The sequence below is a fragment of the Akebia trifoliata genome, chromosome 15, assembly GCF_017979445.1.
Source record: "Akebia trifoliata isolate Shusen 1 chromosome 15, ASM1797944v1, whole genome shotgun sequence".
In the NCBI taxonomy this organism is placed as follows: Eukaryota; Viridiplantae; Streptophyta; class Magnoliopsida; order Ranunculales; family Lardizabalaceae; genus Akebia; species Akebia trifoliata.
In genome coordinates, this window is record NC_141389.1 from 2,754,319 (window position 1) to 2,771,222 (window position 16,904).

The 16,904-nt window shown below is 35.6% G+C and overlaps 1 protein-coding gene across 3 annotated transcripts; it reads left to right on the forward strand.

The window, feature by feature from the left end:
• The first annotated feature begins 254 nt into the window (after window positions 1–254).
• Window positions 255–16,904, forward strand: LOC147383904 (cellulose synthase A catalytic subunit 3 [UDP-forming]-like). Of its 3 annotated transcripts, XM_086425217.1 has the most exons (15): window positions 259–396; window positions 598–725; window positions 817–997; window positions 2,664–2,884; window positions 3,090–3,204; window positions 3,300–3,480; window positions 4,687–4,953; window positions 5,213–5,558; window positions 5,649–5,786; window positions 6,527–6,652; window positions 7,038–7,251; window positions 7,831–8,095; window positions 14,170–14,372; window positions 14,761–15,111; window positions 16,055–16,904. In XM_086425217.1, exons 11-15 carry the CDS (start codon window positions 7,144–7,146, stop codon window positions 16,637–16,639), a joined length of 1,512 nt encoding a protein of 503 aa, XP_086281343.1. In that variant the 5' UTR covers window positions 259–396; window positions 598–725; window positions 817–997; window positions 2,664–2,884; window positions 3,090–3,204; window positions 3,300–3,480; window positions 4,687–4,953; window positions 5,213–5,558; window positions 5,649–5,786; window positions 6,527–6,652; window positions 7,038–7,143; the 3' UTR covers window positions 16,640–16,904. The 3 variants fall into 3 exon arrangements, 2 of the variants coding, with proteins under 2 accessions (XP_086281344.1, XP_086281343.1); XM_086425218.1 differs by lacking the exons at window positions 6,527–6,652; window positions 7,038–7,251 and having other exon boundaries at window positions 256–396; XR_015172514.1 differs by lacking the exons at window positions 14,170–14,372; window positions 14,761–15,111; window positions 16,055–16,904 and having other exon boundaries at window positions 255–396; window positions 7,831–7,969.

Below are 16,904 nucleotides of genomic sequence, written 5' to 3' on the forward strand. Positions count from 1 at the left end.
AATGTATTAAAAAACTCATCTGAGATGACTCCATATCGGGCCTAGATGAGATGAGATGAGACGTGAAACCGAATTTTAAAACCATGTATCTAATTTTATGGCTGATGTGGCGCTCTCTTATCTGTTGAATCTGTGCTCCTGGGTGCCATAGAGGATCCGCTTCCGAAGTATAGATTACGAAATGTTCAACATCGAAACAATCTTGCAACACGTGGGTGACACTATCACTGAGGTACTGACTATAAAATTCTATGACACGGTCACACGGTGTAGTGAAGTTAGGGTTTCTTTTGATTCTTACCGTATAGAAAAATAAAAATCTGAACTTTGTTTGATTCTCGTTTTCTAACTTTTATTCTTGTCAAGTCGATTATCTTAAAAAACTTTTTTTTAGAGGTAATTTATCTGCATGAATCTTTCTATCTCTTTACTGTTTGTGTGATTTTGATATTCTGGAAGCCTAGAAAAATGTGTTTTTTTTTTGAGGTAGTAATTCCTTTGTTTTGTAGATCTAACAGTGGATCGATTATCTCTCTGTGACTGTGATAGTAGATTAGTTAAAATTGTGGATATCTGATTTTCAGTCTTTCTTTTCAGGTGTTTGATCTCAAGATGAAACAGTGAGAAAAAAAAAACAGTTTTTGAAGCATTGTTGGATGTCAAATGCCCTAACTGTAGACTTCTCTGAGATTTAATTGCTAATGGAGGCGAACAGAGATGCAGGGGTTAGTGTTCAACTCTAGTACAATTTTTAAGTTTTAACCTTTTAATTTTGATGAGAAATTATAACATTTTCTTCGGCCAAAACCTTTAAAGCACCAGGAAAGTCAGGTCTGCGAGATGTGTAGTGGGAACGTTGGGACAACTGTAGATGGAGAACTCTTCGTTGCCTGCAATATCTGTGCATTTCCCGTTTGTAGGCCGTGTTACGAGTACAAGAGAAAATATGGGAACCAGTCTTGCCCTCAATGCCAAATCAGATACAAGCGTCACAAAGGTTTTTCAAATGTGATTCTCATTGTTATAATCATGGTAACCAAGTTCGAGTTCAGTGTTTATTCCGAGTTTCAATTCGGATAAATTTGGGAAAGTTTCCTAAACAAAATAGGGAATACAAGAATAATGTTTCTTGGGTTTTGGTAAAAAACCCATCATTTTTCAACCCCTCTAAAGGGTAAAAACCCTATCTTGTTCTTTAGATTTGAATGTTGAAGAAAATAAAATTTTGAGGGTGAAGAGTAAATATGTTACCGTATACAGCAATTAGTTGATTTACGTCACATGTGATTATCATTGTTAAAACTTATAATCATAGTAACCAAGTTCTAATTCAGTAATTATTCAGGGTTTCAATTTGGATTAATTTGGGAAAGTTTCTTAAACAAAATAGGGAATATACAAATTATGTTTTGTGGGTTTTCTTACCCAAAACCCATCATCTTCAACCTCGTTAAGAACCCTATCTTGTTCTTGAGATTTGAATGTTGAAGAAAATAAATATTGAGGGAGAAGGGTAAAAATGTAACCATGTTCAGCAATTAATCAATGAATCGTCAATCTAATCTGTAGTCTGTTAACAAAATATAGAATATTCAAATTGTTAGAATAGTCGCACATCACCTGGGTACTATTGGGAAGTGCAATGTATAAAGCGGGGGCAGCCCTCTCCTTGCAAGCCGGTTTTCAAGGATGAGCCCATGGGCTTTAATGTGGTATCATAGTGGGTGTACCTCAAGGATGGGTTGGGTTAGTATCTCCAGCCCTGCGTGGAGGGGGAGAGACGAGTGTCTCCAGTCTTGGCACTGAGGGGGAGTGTTAGAATAGTCCCACATTGCCTGGGTACTATTGGGATGTGCGATGTATAAAGCGGGGGCAACCCTTTCCTTGCAAGCCAGTTTTCAAGGATGAGTTAGGCCCATGGGTTTTAACACAAATAATGTTTTTTGGGTTTCTTACCAAGACCCATCATCCTCAACCTCTCTAAAAACCCTATCTTGTTCTTGAGATGTGAATGTTGAAGAAAATAGTAATTTTTTTTTGTTTTGATTAGTGTAAATTTATTAATCAAGTAAAAAAAAAGGACGAAAAATTCACAAAGACATAAAAGAAAACAAACACGAAAAAACTAAAACACACCACCACACAACACTCTTAACAACTCTAAGAGTGCAGTTCTTCCCATTTGAACACAAAATCCTCAAAGCAAAGACCTTCAAAAATCTTGCTTAGTTTGCACCAAAAGAATAGGCCCCGTGATATCCAGGATTACTTCATAAACTGATTTCTCCTTTCCTTAAAAGACTCTTCTATTTCTCTCCTTTGAAAGCCTCCTTCATATCACAAGCAGAAGGATGGACCACAAATACCTTTTCCTGTTAGAAAGCACATTATTGCTCCACTCCAAGAACTAGGACAAGACAGAATTTGGTAAGATGAAGAAAATAAAATAAATAAAATTTTGAGGGTGAAGAGTAAAAATTTTACCATATTCAGCAATTAATCGATAAATCATCGATTTAATCCGCTAGGCCCTTATTTTGAGAATTTTACACTTTTGGAAAAAATCAGAGAATTTTGTGATTATAGTTATAGTTGCTGTTTGTTGGGTATATTTACAAATTAAGTAAGAAATGATAATATGCTGTTCTATTGTTGAATTCTAGGAAGCCCTCCTATTCATGGATATGAAGTGGACGTCGGCAACGCCGATGATTTGGCCACTGATTTCAATTATTCTTCTGGAAATCAAGACCAGAAGCAGAAGATCACTGAGCGTATACTGAGCTGGCATATGGCCTATGAACGTGGGGAGGATGTCGGTGCTTCGGACTATGGTAAAGAGGTTTCTCATAACCATATTCCTTCGCCCACCAATGGCCATGAGGTAGGTCCATTAGTTGCTTAGGTGGTATGTATTTTCCCTCATGTATTGTGAAAGAGAGCTTCTATTGCCACACCAACTTTTGCTAATGCCAACCCAAGATGTGTGCTAATTTGGTGGCTTGAGCAAAAGTAGGTGTGGCAATAGAATATCTCATTGTGAATTTTCGACTGGTATAAGTCTTTTGTTGGTCAATATGATTTTTCAGGTGTCGAGTGAGTTATCATCATCATCTCCCGAATGTCTTTCGATGGCATCTCCTGAAGCGGGAGTCGGAAAGCCTATGCATCCACTTCTATATGCAGCTGATGTCAATCAGTCACGTGTGTAATTTGCGTCTGAAACTTGTTGGTTATTTGTTTATTGTCGTCTTTTGATATAAACTGACTGAAACTTGTGGGGTTCACAATTTTTGCAGCTGATATTAGATTTGTAGATCCTGCGAGGGAGTTTGGTTCACCGATATTTGGCAATGTAGCCTGGAAAGAGGACTTTGATAACTGGAAGGCGAATCAGGAGAAGAATATAGTTTCGATGAACACTAGTCATGACACTTCAGAAGTTTCCAGTACCGATATGGTTATGGATGATTCATTACTGTAAGTCAGCAATGTGATCATGGTTTTAAATCTTGTCCGAGACGACTTGCCCGAGTCATCTCGGTATCGTTCGTCAACGAGCTGGACTTACACGGTGTCTCAGGATTCACATATCTCACGAGATAAACAATATGACTTGGATGATATTTTTGAAATCTTGGCCGAGTTTTCCGGAATTTTGCATATTTTACTTAAAATAATTAACTTTTTTTAGAATTTCAATATTTATTATCTAAATAAAATATGAATTTATGATTAAACATCTTCCAATCTTCCCTATTTCATAAAATATTTATAATTATTTTTATATAAATATTCATGAATAGATAATTGTAAACCGAGTTAATTGCTTTATCTTGTCTGAGATGAGTTGACTCGTCTGAGACGAGTCAACTCGGTCTCCATGGATGAGACGCGACGTCAAACCAAGATTTGAAACCATGAATGTTATTGGGTACCTTGAGTTTTTTATTCCCTTTTTGGTTAAATTTTGGTTTTCAATATTTTGTGGAAAGAAAGGCTCAGGGTTGTTATTGTTTTCTTGGATAGTTGATAAAATTATCTCAACTGTTATATTTTAATTTACTTTCTCGTAGAAGGTGCCCGGGTGCATGCTTCCAAAGAGGAAAACCCAACAAATATCAGATGCTTCCTATTAAGATCATCTCAGCACCATCATAGCAAAGTTCGAATTTGGTAATTATTTACTGGGGGTTCAGTTTGGTTAATTCAGATAAATTTGGGAAAGTTACGTACAAAAAAAATTGGCAAAATTTCGAAGATTATACAAAATAGGTTTTTGGATTTCTTACCCATCATTTCAAACCTCTCTAAACACATATCTTCTTTTTGATGTTTGAATGTTGCAAAAAGAAAAAAAATTGAAGGTGAAGGGTAAAAATGTTTCCATGTTCCACGATTAATGAGGAATCATCTATTAATTCGTCAATTTGCTGATTTAATTGGCTAATCCCTAATTCAAGAAATTTTACGATTTTTTCTTCTTTTTTCTGAGGAGTTTGTGACGATGATCAGCACACTGTTCTGAAAAGAAAGTGCAGACTTTGTTTAGAAATTATCTGGTTTTCTTGCACAAGAATAGGTGTTAATTTAGTACCATGCGTTGGTGAAACCCATTTATGCGCTTTATTTATTTCAAAGAAAAATGGGGCTAATTTCATTTGTCGAATTATTCTTTGTTTGCAGGAATGAAGAAGCACGGCAGCCACTTTCAAGAAAGGTCTCTATTCCTTCTTCAAGGATTAACCCATATAGGATGGTCATTGTTCTACGGCTTATTATTCTCTCCATTTTCCTGCACTACCGTATAACAAATCCAGTGCCCAATGCCTATGCTTTGTGGTTGATATCTGTGATATGTGAGATATGGTTTGCAATATCGTGGATATTAGATCAGTTCCCTAAATGGCTCCCAGTAAATCGTGAGACATATCTTGATAGACTTTCTCTAAGGTAAGTTACGAATTCATTCGTATGTGATTCATTTGTTGTATTTACACCTCTAGATTGCCTGCATCTAGGGCATAAAATGGGCCGGATTTTATCTGAAATCTGAGTGATTGGAATCCAAATGAAAATTCGGTCCTGGATATGGATATAATACTCAGATCCAGCCCAAACCCATCTCATTTAAGCCCTACCTGCTTCCTGTTGGATGTGTTTCCTTTTCCTGCATTTTCTGATTTTAATTGAAAGTTAATATAAAAAACAGATATGACCAAGAAGGTGAGCCATCACAGCTGGCTGATGTTGATATCTTCGTTAGTACTGTTGACCCTTTAAAGGAGCCTCCTCTTGTGACTGCCAATACAGTGCTATCAATCCTTGCAGTGGATTACCCGGTTGACAAGGTCTCTTGTTATGTCTCTGATGATGGAGCTTCCATGTTGACATTTGAAGCTCTGTCCGAAACTTCAGAATTTGCTAGGAAATGGGTTTCTTTCTGCAAGAAATACAGCATTGAACCCCGGGCTCCAGAATTTTACTTCACACAGAAGATCAACTACTTGAAAGATAAAGTTCATCCATCATTTGTCAAAGATCGGAGAGCCATGAAGGTTGGTGGATTTGTATTTTTATCTAAGTTATTAATTATCTTTTTGTTCTCCTGGCCATATATAATGTTATTGTCATGGATTATATTGCAGAGAGAATATGAGGAGTTTAAAGTTCGTGTTAATGTGTTGGTTGCAAAGGCACAAGAAATTCCTGATGAAGGATGGATCATGCAGGACGGTACACCATGGCCAGGAAATAACACAAGAGATCATCCAGGAATGATCCAGGTTTGTCCTATTTTCCCCCCATAGAATCAAACTGAGCCGAACATGACTCGGTAGTACCTTAATATTTGGGATATGTGTTTCAAATATTACTTTCCTCGATGAATATCTCATGTACTTCCATTATATTTCCCAATATAAAGATGATGTTGTGCATGTAATACATAATTGCCTCACACTTGATTTTCTTTTTCTGTTAAATGTATGCTTATTTTTTGACAACTGCTATTGGCAGCCCAACTTTTTTACTTACCACACTCAAATTAAAAATAAAAAAGTAAATGATTGAGAATTAGTAAAAGTTGGGTGCAAATAGAAGCTCTTTCTATTTTATGGCTAGATTTCTAATTTTTAGGTTTAGGATTTTATACACGCCTAATCCTAATTGTAAACAACTACCGAAATTGTTTAAATGAGTGCTACAATGTTTTGTAATATTGAGGCAATAACTTGAGCCAAACCTTTGCAATGTTTGAATAGTGTGTTTTAATCTTTAATTGTGGTGTAATAAGTAAAAGTTGGGGTTCTAATAGCAGCTCTCTATTTTTTAAGTTTTCCACATTTGTATTTTTGTTACTTTTCCTCCACTGTAATGTGCATTCTTGATCTCAAAGCAGGCCGATTTCTTTGACTTTCTTTGCCTTCACCTCCTTTCCTATCAAGAAAAAGAAAAGAAAAATCGGTGACTTGCTCCTATCGGCATCATTTTGTTCTCAAGTTGAACATATCTTCATTATATGCAGGTTTTCTTGGGTCATAGTGGAGGACTTGACACTGAGGGGAATGAGCTGCCACGGTTAGTCTATGTGTCTCGTGAGAAGCGTCCAGGCTTCCAACATCACAAGAAGGCTGGTGCAATGAATGCACTTGTAAGTAGTTAAGCAATCGCAGATCAAAGCTTATTCATAAACTAGTGTTCACCCGTGCCTACGGCATGGGCATCCTCTTTGGGATTAAAGGGGTAAAAATGGAAAAGAATAAAGTTAGGAGGTATTATTAAAAAATTTTGAGGTTAAGGGGTAAAAGATGAAAAAACAATAAAGTGGGTTAAAGGAGTAATGGAGGAAATATGGTAAAATTAGAGGGTGAAAAGAGAAGGCAATAATGTGTGCCCCACAAAAATTGTTGTTGGATGGAATGTTTATCCAAGCTAGATGGAAGTTTGTCCCCTCAAAAGTGGGCTCTACTGTTGTGTTTTATTATATAGATAGTCATATTTATGCCCTAATAGTCACTTTACCCCTCCCTCAACAGGTTCGTGTCTCAGCTGTCCTTACTAATGGCCCCTACCTATTGAATCTTGATTGTGACCACTACATCAACAACAGCAAAGCATTGAGGGAAGCTATGTGTTTTCTTAATGGATCCAAACCTTGGGAAATCAGTGTGTTATGTTCAATTTCCTCAAAGATTTGATGGTATTGATAAGAATGATCGTTATGCCAACCGGAATACTGTTTTCTTTGATGTAAGTCCTGTCGCCCTTTTCAGAGTTCATTTTTGTTCCCTTATTTGTTTACTTTATTATATTCTGCGTTTGGTAATGTGCTCGTAGATTGTAGTATTCGTTGCTTGTAAAGTGTCTTAAAAATATGTTGCTTTTTTTTTTTTTTTGAGTATTTTAGAAATACGTCCCTGTTAAATTGGTGATATTAGGTTTACCCCCTTGCAAAATACAAGATTAGGTTTACCCCCCTTGATCGTAAGTCAATGTTGTGTTTTCTCGATGATTTAACATTGAAATTTTGATTTTTGTCAAGATTCTCTTCAAATACTTGAATTACCAAATAAAATTAGGAAAAAAAAATCAATATTTCACTGTTAAATCATCAAGAAAAAGCTACCTTGACTTATGTTCAAGGGGGTAAACCTAATATCACCAATTTAACAGGGTGGTGTTTCTAAAATAACCTTTTTTGTACGCATGATGGTTGTGAGAAGGTTCATAGCTAAAATTTCCTATTTGCAGAACATTTTACCAAATTGGCTCTGATTTTATTTAGTTTGCTAGTTTTTCTGATTGGGTTCTTTTTCTTGTGGAGCTTAGATCAATTTAAGAGGCTTAGATGGGATCCAAGGTCCTGTTTATGTGGGTACAGGCTGCGTCTTCAACAGAATGGCTTTATATGGTTACGAGCCCCCTCTCAAGCCTAAACATAAGAAACCGGGTATGTTCTCTACATGCTTCAGTGGATCATGGAAGAACATTCCGAAGTCTTGTAAAAGAAGCTCAGACAAGAAGAAATTGAGCAAGCACATGGATCCAACTTTACTAATTTTCAATCTAGAAGATATTGAAGAGGGAGTGGAAGGTATGGCTATTAAACTTTCTCATTTTTTTTTCTCATGGCTCTACCAGTTAAAACAGCCCGAAGTCATGTCAAAGAGGATTCTTGACATTAGATATTCCAATTTCTTTGAATTTAAACCTTGATTTCCCCCCAAAGAAAAGGAATAAAATGTTGATTGTAGAGAACTTGATATCTTGAACTCTGGGAAAAAAAATTAGACACCCAAAATGATGATGAACATGGTCACTTTGACCTTTTTTTTTCTCTCTAAAATGTAGGATATTTCTACTGAAAGTTTAATGGTGTTGAACACACGCACGTTTGATTTATAACGATCTTTTAATACACGTTGGAACCAATCAAATAGGAGAGAACATGTTCTGGGCATTTCGGTCACTTATATTAATCTAGGAGTGATAGCAGTATTATTCACTTAACTACGTGCAAATGAGCATATTTTGTTCATTTAAAAATAACTGGTATTTTGGGGCCATACAAAGGGGAATATGTAATCAAGCCGGAAAAGTAAGGTTTGAAAGGGTGGACTCAACTTTTGGGGAGAAAATCTAAACACTACTTCAATTTTGGAGTCTACCCAATAAAAGGGATGTGGGATACCATGCGTTATATAAAAAAAAAGACTTGGAAAACACAAACACGCACTTGCACACAGTTTTATTGAGTCAAATGGGTTTGTCCCTCATTTTGCATGAAGTCGCATCCATGTCAACCAAGGACATTGGTAAACCTTCAAACAATGACCATGACATAGCTAATCATAGGAGAACACAATTAAAATTAAGGACCTATGAAAACCAAAAAAAGAAGTGTTTCATTAAGAAGAAAATTCCATTGATTTGACATTTGTGGTGTGCACACCCAAAGTACTAGAATTCATTTTTGTTTTCACTTTTCTTATGAAGAATGCTTTCTTAGAAGAAAAATTAAGGTTGATTACCTGGTGTGTGGTGGGGGAAGGGGACTACACGTGCCCCGAGGACTTCTCGGGTGCCCCAAGAGACCGGGATACAATCATTCAATCAACAGAAACAAAATCTAAATAAATTGTGTACCTTACACGATAGCCAATCCTTAATCCTTCCTTTGGTTGCCAACAAACGACACAATTGATCTACGGTTAATCTAAGCTTTGCAATGGATGAGTGCTTCTAGAATATTATGTGATCAGTGTACAAATCTAACTAAAGGGTGACATTTTGCAACAAGACAAGTAATCTTTTTATTTTCTTTTCCCAAGAGAGTGTCAGCAATGGAATTGATGTAGGAGAATTTTTTTAATCATGTTTGTTATTGGGGTTATGCTTCTATGTAGTTTTCATTCTATCGTAAAAAATATTCAATATATGGAATTTGAAATATATATTTAAAGTTTAATTTCTGATTATTATTATTTTTTCATTTCTAATTTTATACAATTGATCCATGGTTAATCAAAACCTTTTTTTTTTTAAAAAAAAATTTTTAAAGTGTTATTTTATCACACACCACATTTCCCAATGATGAAATATTTAGTAATCTGAATTTTGCATGAAATTAGAAATGATTGGTGCTCCCTCTACAAACTTCATATAGAGGTTGAGGAACCATGATTTCATGCCAGGTTGATAACAGGCGTTTTGAGGGATATTGTGGGGGATTAAATATCAGAAATGACTGATTTTTTTACTTATTTTCTCTTGGCTGGTTGTCAAATTTGATTCACTGGGTTCCCTCAGTATCAATGATTTGTCTCCATCTAAGTATTTCTAAGGATTTATTTCGATAAACACAGCTTCTTTATATGGAAATAAGCATCTACTATCAGTTTTCAGTTCAATGAAGTGTAAAATAAGACGGATAGTCATACAACAGAGTGAGCTATAAGATGGGCACACATATTCTAAACATATCAAGGATTATGAATAATAATGAATTCCTTTGCAAGAATTAGCGTGCATATAATCTCCTTGCGTATTGGAAATTGTCGAGTCTTACCCAATTTTTCTACTTTTATGAATATAATATAAATATATTTCTAAAATGTGAAAGAGCACACAAACACAAATATAATTCTATTGAGCCAGCTTAAGTGGCCAAAATTTAGCGTCTCTGGATAAGAATGTCTTTTTTAACTAGTGTAATAAATACATTGTTGAAGGTTCCAACTTAGCTAAGTTGGTGAAGGGGTGTGGAGAGTAGATCCCATTATCTAGGTTCAAATCTTGTTGACTTTGACTACTAACCACCTTGCTTGCCTAGAAGGAAACAAAACAAAACAAAAACAAAGATACATTGAAATAAAAATAAAGAACACAAAAACTAAACACGCAAAACAATCAACCCCGTACGTAAAGGTGGCCCATTAAGGGGAAGAAACCTAAAAATACAACACATTATCCCTCTCTAGCAACAATGGGGTACCATCAAAAGTCAACCCTAAAAAACACCATCTTATTTCCTTCCAAATCATAGTATTAAGTTTTGACATATTTCTGCGAAATATTTCCATTTCCACAATTTCCATCACGAAATTATCAAATTAGGCATATTTACTAGTAAAAAATTGCATATAACTTTCACCTGTTGATAGAAATGAATTATTATAAGTTAGTTATTTATTTCATCTTATTGTCTTGTCAAATGCGGTCACATATTCGCATATGCTAATTTCAAAGTGAAAATTGCATATGCTACAGTAGCATACCCCAAAAATTTACTATCTGCCAATATGCAATGTCATATTTGTGTGTGTGATGGCATACGGTTTGAAATATGACTGTTGGACACGATATTTGTTATATGAATAATGCTGAAGTGACCTCAAGATCGTACCTCATATCTGACGTAGTGGAGTGTGAAGTAAATCATGATCATGAACAAGAAAGAAGATCATTGTCTTCAACCGGTAGAATTACTAAATTTCACAGGAGGAAAAGGTCTGAAATCTTTAAAAAAATCAGAATTTATTTATTTATTATTATCAATTTTCAGATTTGACGCTTCTTGTATAGATAACTCCATCATAACAACTTAGAATCTTACTAAAATATTAAAAATTAATTCCTAACCTATCTATAACATAATAGCAACTTTCTAATCTTATTGCAATTCAATTTGGATACTTCTAAGCATTTCTAATTAGAGTCTAAATAATAAAAACAAATTAGAAACTAACTAGGAATTGTATTCCTAACATAACTATGAAATTGAAATCCTACTAGAATTAGAAATCAAAATTCTACTAAAACTCTAACGAGAATTGTAGATGTCCTACAATATCACACATCTTGATGTGAAGTGTGCAGGAATCATAAATGCTCTTCATCGACATAAGAGTCAAAAAACATTTATGGTCCTACACACTTTCACTGAATGACGTGTGGTATGAGGTACAATCTTGAGGTCACTCCTGCATGACTTTTTTTTATTTTATTTTATTAATTTAGACATACTTTTCTCTTATAAACAGCCACTTCTATCCCCCATACTCCTTTTACAACATCTCTTTTACCTTCTAATCTCTTTCTTACTCTCACAAAGCTTCCAATTCTTAAATCTCATTACATTTTCAGATTTTCTACTATATAATACATTTATTTCTCACATAAACATTCTCTAATCTCTATTCTCTACTCTACATTATTACAAACTTCACGTCTCAAGTTGAGACTCTCAACTCAAGTCACTCTCATTTTCAATTCTCAAGACTTAAAAGACAAAGAAAGCGACTCAAGAATCAAGGTTTAAGTATTCAAATCAAGAACCAAGATTCAACTTTCAAGAATCAAGATTGATCAAGAATTCAAGTTCAAAGAGCTTTTTAGATTTTTTCAGATTTTTTAGCATTTTTTCCCCTTCTTTCTTGCAACATATGCCATGTGCGAAATCACATATGTGAACAGCATGTGCTGGTCGCATATACCATCACATGCTATTTAACAACATTGCATTTATATAAGCACACACACAACGAGTCATGTTTTAATTAGTTGGATACGTTAGCAATTTATTCAGGCTTATTCAAAAAATAAAAGAAATGTAATAACACATGAATGCAATACTCTATAGTTTCTTCATTTCAGTGTTTTATATGTCAAGTTCAAGTTGTATGTAGTTAATGCAACATTATTATTCTTATTTCCACAGTTGGAATCTCAATACTTGCGCGTATGTGTAAAAAGTATTGTTGATCTTCAATTTCACACTCCACATGATGGTTTATTGTATTTTGATGACTTAATGAGTTTATTTTAATGCCTACTAGATCAATGAAATTTTCCTCAATATTCCTGTCATTTCCAAAAATTGTATTAATTTCCATACTGATCGAAATATTTCTATTTCCAGACAATCGAAATAGACATCGAAATCAAAACTTAATACCTTGTTCCAAATATTAAAGATGATGGAGTCTTCCCATCCTTGATTTTACCCAATACGCCTATCTTTAGTGGCAGGGTGTATCCGCAGGGATTAGTCCTACTTCCAAAGGGGGTGAGGACACCCTATTGCATAAAAATAGTCTGAATGATTGCAAGAGGAAACAATCTCTACAATGTGCATGCCAAGGAGATAGAGCTATAGTATGAGAGCACAAAATAGTCCAATAAGTTCAAACTGGGAAAATAATGAGCTCCAAACCTCCTGGGTTAGGTTGTAATAAAAAAGAAGATGATTCATACGTTTGCCATTAACATCTACCAATAACTTTACACATGAAGCAGAAAATGAAAATTATGCATTTACTGGTAATGAGATGATTCACTGCTAGATCCTATCTAGGAAAATAGTTCGGTTGACAAAACTATATCATATGAAGGGATTTTAGAACCTCAAACAAAGGATGCTAGAAATTAAAATCTGGGAAACAAGTGTACTACTGAGTAGAAGGATTTTACCGTGAATCTGCAATCTGGACTCCATGTCCACAATCTCTTGACCTTGTCCAAAGGGCATAAGTAATTCAAACTTCTCGTGAATCCGAGGGCCCAGGATTTAATCATTGAACTTCATCATTCCTAGTTTTCCATGCGACCCACAACAGGATTACAACACGAGCCACGTGGCTCCCTTCCCTGCTACATTTCTTTTTCTTGTTTTCTTCCCTTGCCCATTTTATCTTAAATGTAGTAATTTTGTTCCATACATGCTTTCTGTTCTGAGAAGAAATGGAGATACATACTATATCCTTGAAACTTCTGAGCATTTGAAGTGTGCATGAATTTTTTTTTTTTTTTTTTTTCTGATTTATTACATCAGGAACAGATTGGATCAAGTTGAATTGTATGCTTTATAGGATCCACTTTAGCTTACTGTGTTTTTCTGTTTTTGTTTTAGCGCTTTATTATCTCTTTTGCTTTTCTTCATTTTAATTTTAGTACAGAGAATGGTCATCTGCACCCCATGTTTCTTATTATCCGATTTTTTTTTGCTGCGCATCCCTTGATCATCACCTATGGAAAATTATTTTCACAATGGCTCACATTTGTATGCCTTATTTTACTTTATATTGACTCTTACAACATACCTATATATATAGATCATCCTCATCATAGAGATCATCCTCACCAAAAATCTGCCCATTCCAAACCCCACGAAAAGTGGTTACAAACTAATGGTAAAAGTTGATGGTTCACAATTCTTCAACTTATAAACTAGGGTTAGAAAGTTCAGAATGGGCTGATTTTTTGTGAGGATGATCTCCTCACCATAGAGATCATCCTCACAAAAGATCAGGCCATTCCGAAACTTTTAGTCCATATAGGACAAAACACTTTGTCTATCGAACCCATCCCTATATATGGGTTGGGTTCCATTGACTCAAGAAATATGACAAGATCTTGACCATACGAATGCAAAAGCTAACGGTTGACAATTATCCTCGAGATGAGTATCATCGGGATATGTATTGTTGAGATACACACATAAAATCTCAACAGTTAGATTTTGTGTTTATATGGTCAAGCGCTTGTGTTATTTTTTGAATCATATTTCCTGAGTCAATGGAACCTGACCCTATCTATCTATATATATATATATATATATATTAAAAGAGACGAGTTACTGATTGTTGTTGTATGTATTTCCAAAACCAGATATTGGATTTGATGATGAGAAGTCACTGCTCATGTCGCAAATGAGCCTGGAGAAAAGGTTTGGTCAATCATCTGTCTTTGTCACCTCTACACTTCTTGAAAATGGTGGTGTTCCTCTGCCAGCCAATCCGGAGACTCTCCTCAAAGAAGCTATCCATGTTATCAGTTGTGGATATGAGGACAAGACAGACTGGGGGAATGAGGTATGCTGGTTTCTTTTGTTTGATGCTATGGTTTCCTTATTTCCTTTTATTAATTGACTTTGATAATTGGCTACTAGAATCATTTTAAATGGATAATCATGACTTTCTAATGCATTTAGTCTTCTATTATCAATTTTATAGAATCCACCTTGGATCTAGTGAATTTTAGCCATTTTTCTTTTTCTCCATCTCTACTTTATGCTAGCATTATCAATTCTATTGCCACACCAACTTTTGCTAATGCCACCCCAAATCATATGTAAATCACCAATGGATTAATACACATCTTGGGTGGCATTAGCAAACGTTGGTGTGACAATTGAAGCTCTCAAAAATAAAAAAGAAGAAAAAAAAAGAGTTTTTCTGACAAAGCAATTTGGTTCTGTAGATAGGATGGATCTATGGGTCTGTCACAGAAGATATTCTTACAGGATTCAAGATGCATGCACGTGGCTGGCGATCAATTTACTGTATGCCTCACCCCCCAGCCTTTAAAGGGTCCGCTCCTATTAACCTTTCAGATCGTCTCAATCAAGTCCTTCGATGGGCTCTGGGTTCTGTTGAAATTCTTCTGAGCCGTCACTGCCCCATATGGTATGGTTATGGTGGAAGACTGAAATGGCTTGAGAGATTTGCATATATCAACACTACCATTTACCCAATCACTGCCATTCCTCTTCTTGCATATTGTACATTACCGGCTGTCTGCTTACTCACTGGAAAATTTATTATTCCACAGGTACTATCTACGTACCCTCCCATCGTGAAAACTATTCAGTGCTATTTTGGAGAACCCAAAAATATCTATATAATAAAACACAACGGTTTACTTTCCAATGTTTATCATCACCCCCATGAGTAGGGGTTGAGATTTAATCTCCCCACGAATTTCGAGGAACAATTTCAACTTTATTCCCCTTCTCTCTATTCACCTTTCCAACAATACCCCTCAACTTTATTGCATTTTAAGAATACCCTTCAACTTTTTTACCTTTTTTTACTCCATTTCCAATAATAACCTCTTCTCCCCCTTTTCCAGAGTCACGATCCAGAATGTTGTCCCGTTTCTATAATAACAAACGGTGTCTATGTTGCACATTTTGGTTTGATATTTCTCATTGGGCTGCGTGCTATGTAGAAAACGGCATGTTTAGGAACCCAATGTGTTTCTAACCCCAACCAAAATGGGCCACGTAGACACCGTTCTGGATCTTGATCTTTTGCAAAAAGAGTCGTGATCTAGAGTGGTGTCCTGTTCCTATAGCTAGGAATGGTCTCTACTTGGCACCTCTTGGTTGGAGATTAAGCACATAGTGCTGCATGCAAAATAGAAAACAACTTGGTGAGGAGTTCGATGTGTTTTAAACTCCAACCAAGATGTGCCATGTAGATATCATTCATATTCTATAGGAACGGGACACTGCTCTAGATTCTGATTCTTCCAATAATGCCCCTCTAATTTTATTGCTTTTACCCTTTTTCCAACTATAGCCTTATAAATTTATTGTCTTTCCTCTTTTACCCCTTTAATCCCAAAAAGGATGACTGTGCCATAGCCACAGGCAAACTCTAGTAGATTGAAACTGTCTTGACTTTATGCCTTGTCCTTCAAGTTATTTCTCCAAAATATTGGGTTGAGTGTTAATGAATCTCGTTATTTGGTGTTTTTTTCCTCATTGCAGATCAGTAACATTGCTAGTATTTGGTTTCTCTCTCTCTTCCTTTCCATCTTTGTCACTGGTATATTGGAGATGAGATGGAGTGGTGTCGGTATAGACGAGTGGTGGAGAAATGAACAGTTTTGGGTCATCGGTGGTGTTTCAGCCCATCTCTTCGCTGTTTTCCAAGGCCTGCTCAAAGTCCTTGCAGGGATTGACACCAATTTCACCGTCACTTCAAAGGCATCCGATGAGGACGGAGATTTCACCGAGCTTTACATGTTCAAATGGACAACTCTTCTCATCCCACCAACAACTCTCCTCATAATCAACCTGGTTGGAGTCGTCGCTGGAATCTCCTATGCTATCAACAGTGGATACCAATCTTGGGGTCCCCTCTTTGGGAAGCTATTCTTTGCCTTTTGGGTTATTGTTCACCTCTATCCTTTCCTAAAGGGTTTGATGGGACGCCAGAACCGAACACCTACAATCGTAGTTGTGTGGTCGATTCTTCTTGCTTCCATCTTCTCTTTGTTATGGGTTCGGATCGATCCTTTCATGACACAGATCACTGGCCCGGATATTCAACAGTGTGGAATCAACTGCTAGAAGAAAAATGAAGGCAAAATAACTATAACACCACGAAAAATGTGATGTTTCCTCATTGAGCATAGCTATGAGGTAAGGGATTTTTAGTTCAAATAAATATTTGAGCTCTTTTTTTAATACATATATTGTGAAGCATATATATGTATATCTGTAGATAGGAGGGTTTAACATGTTTTTTTTATTTTTTTATTTTTTCATAATTCATTATTTTATTTGTTGAACCAATAAAATTTTATATTCAATTTTGGCTCAGAAGGGCCTGCTA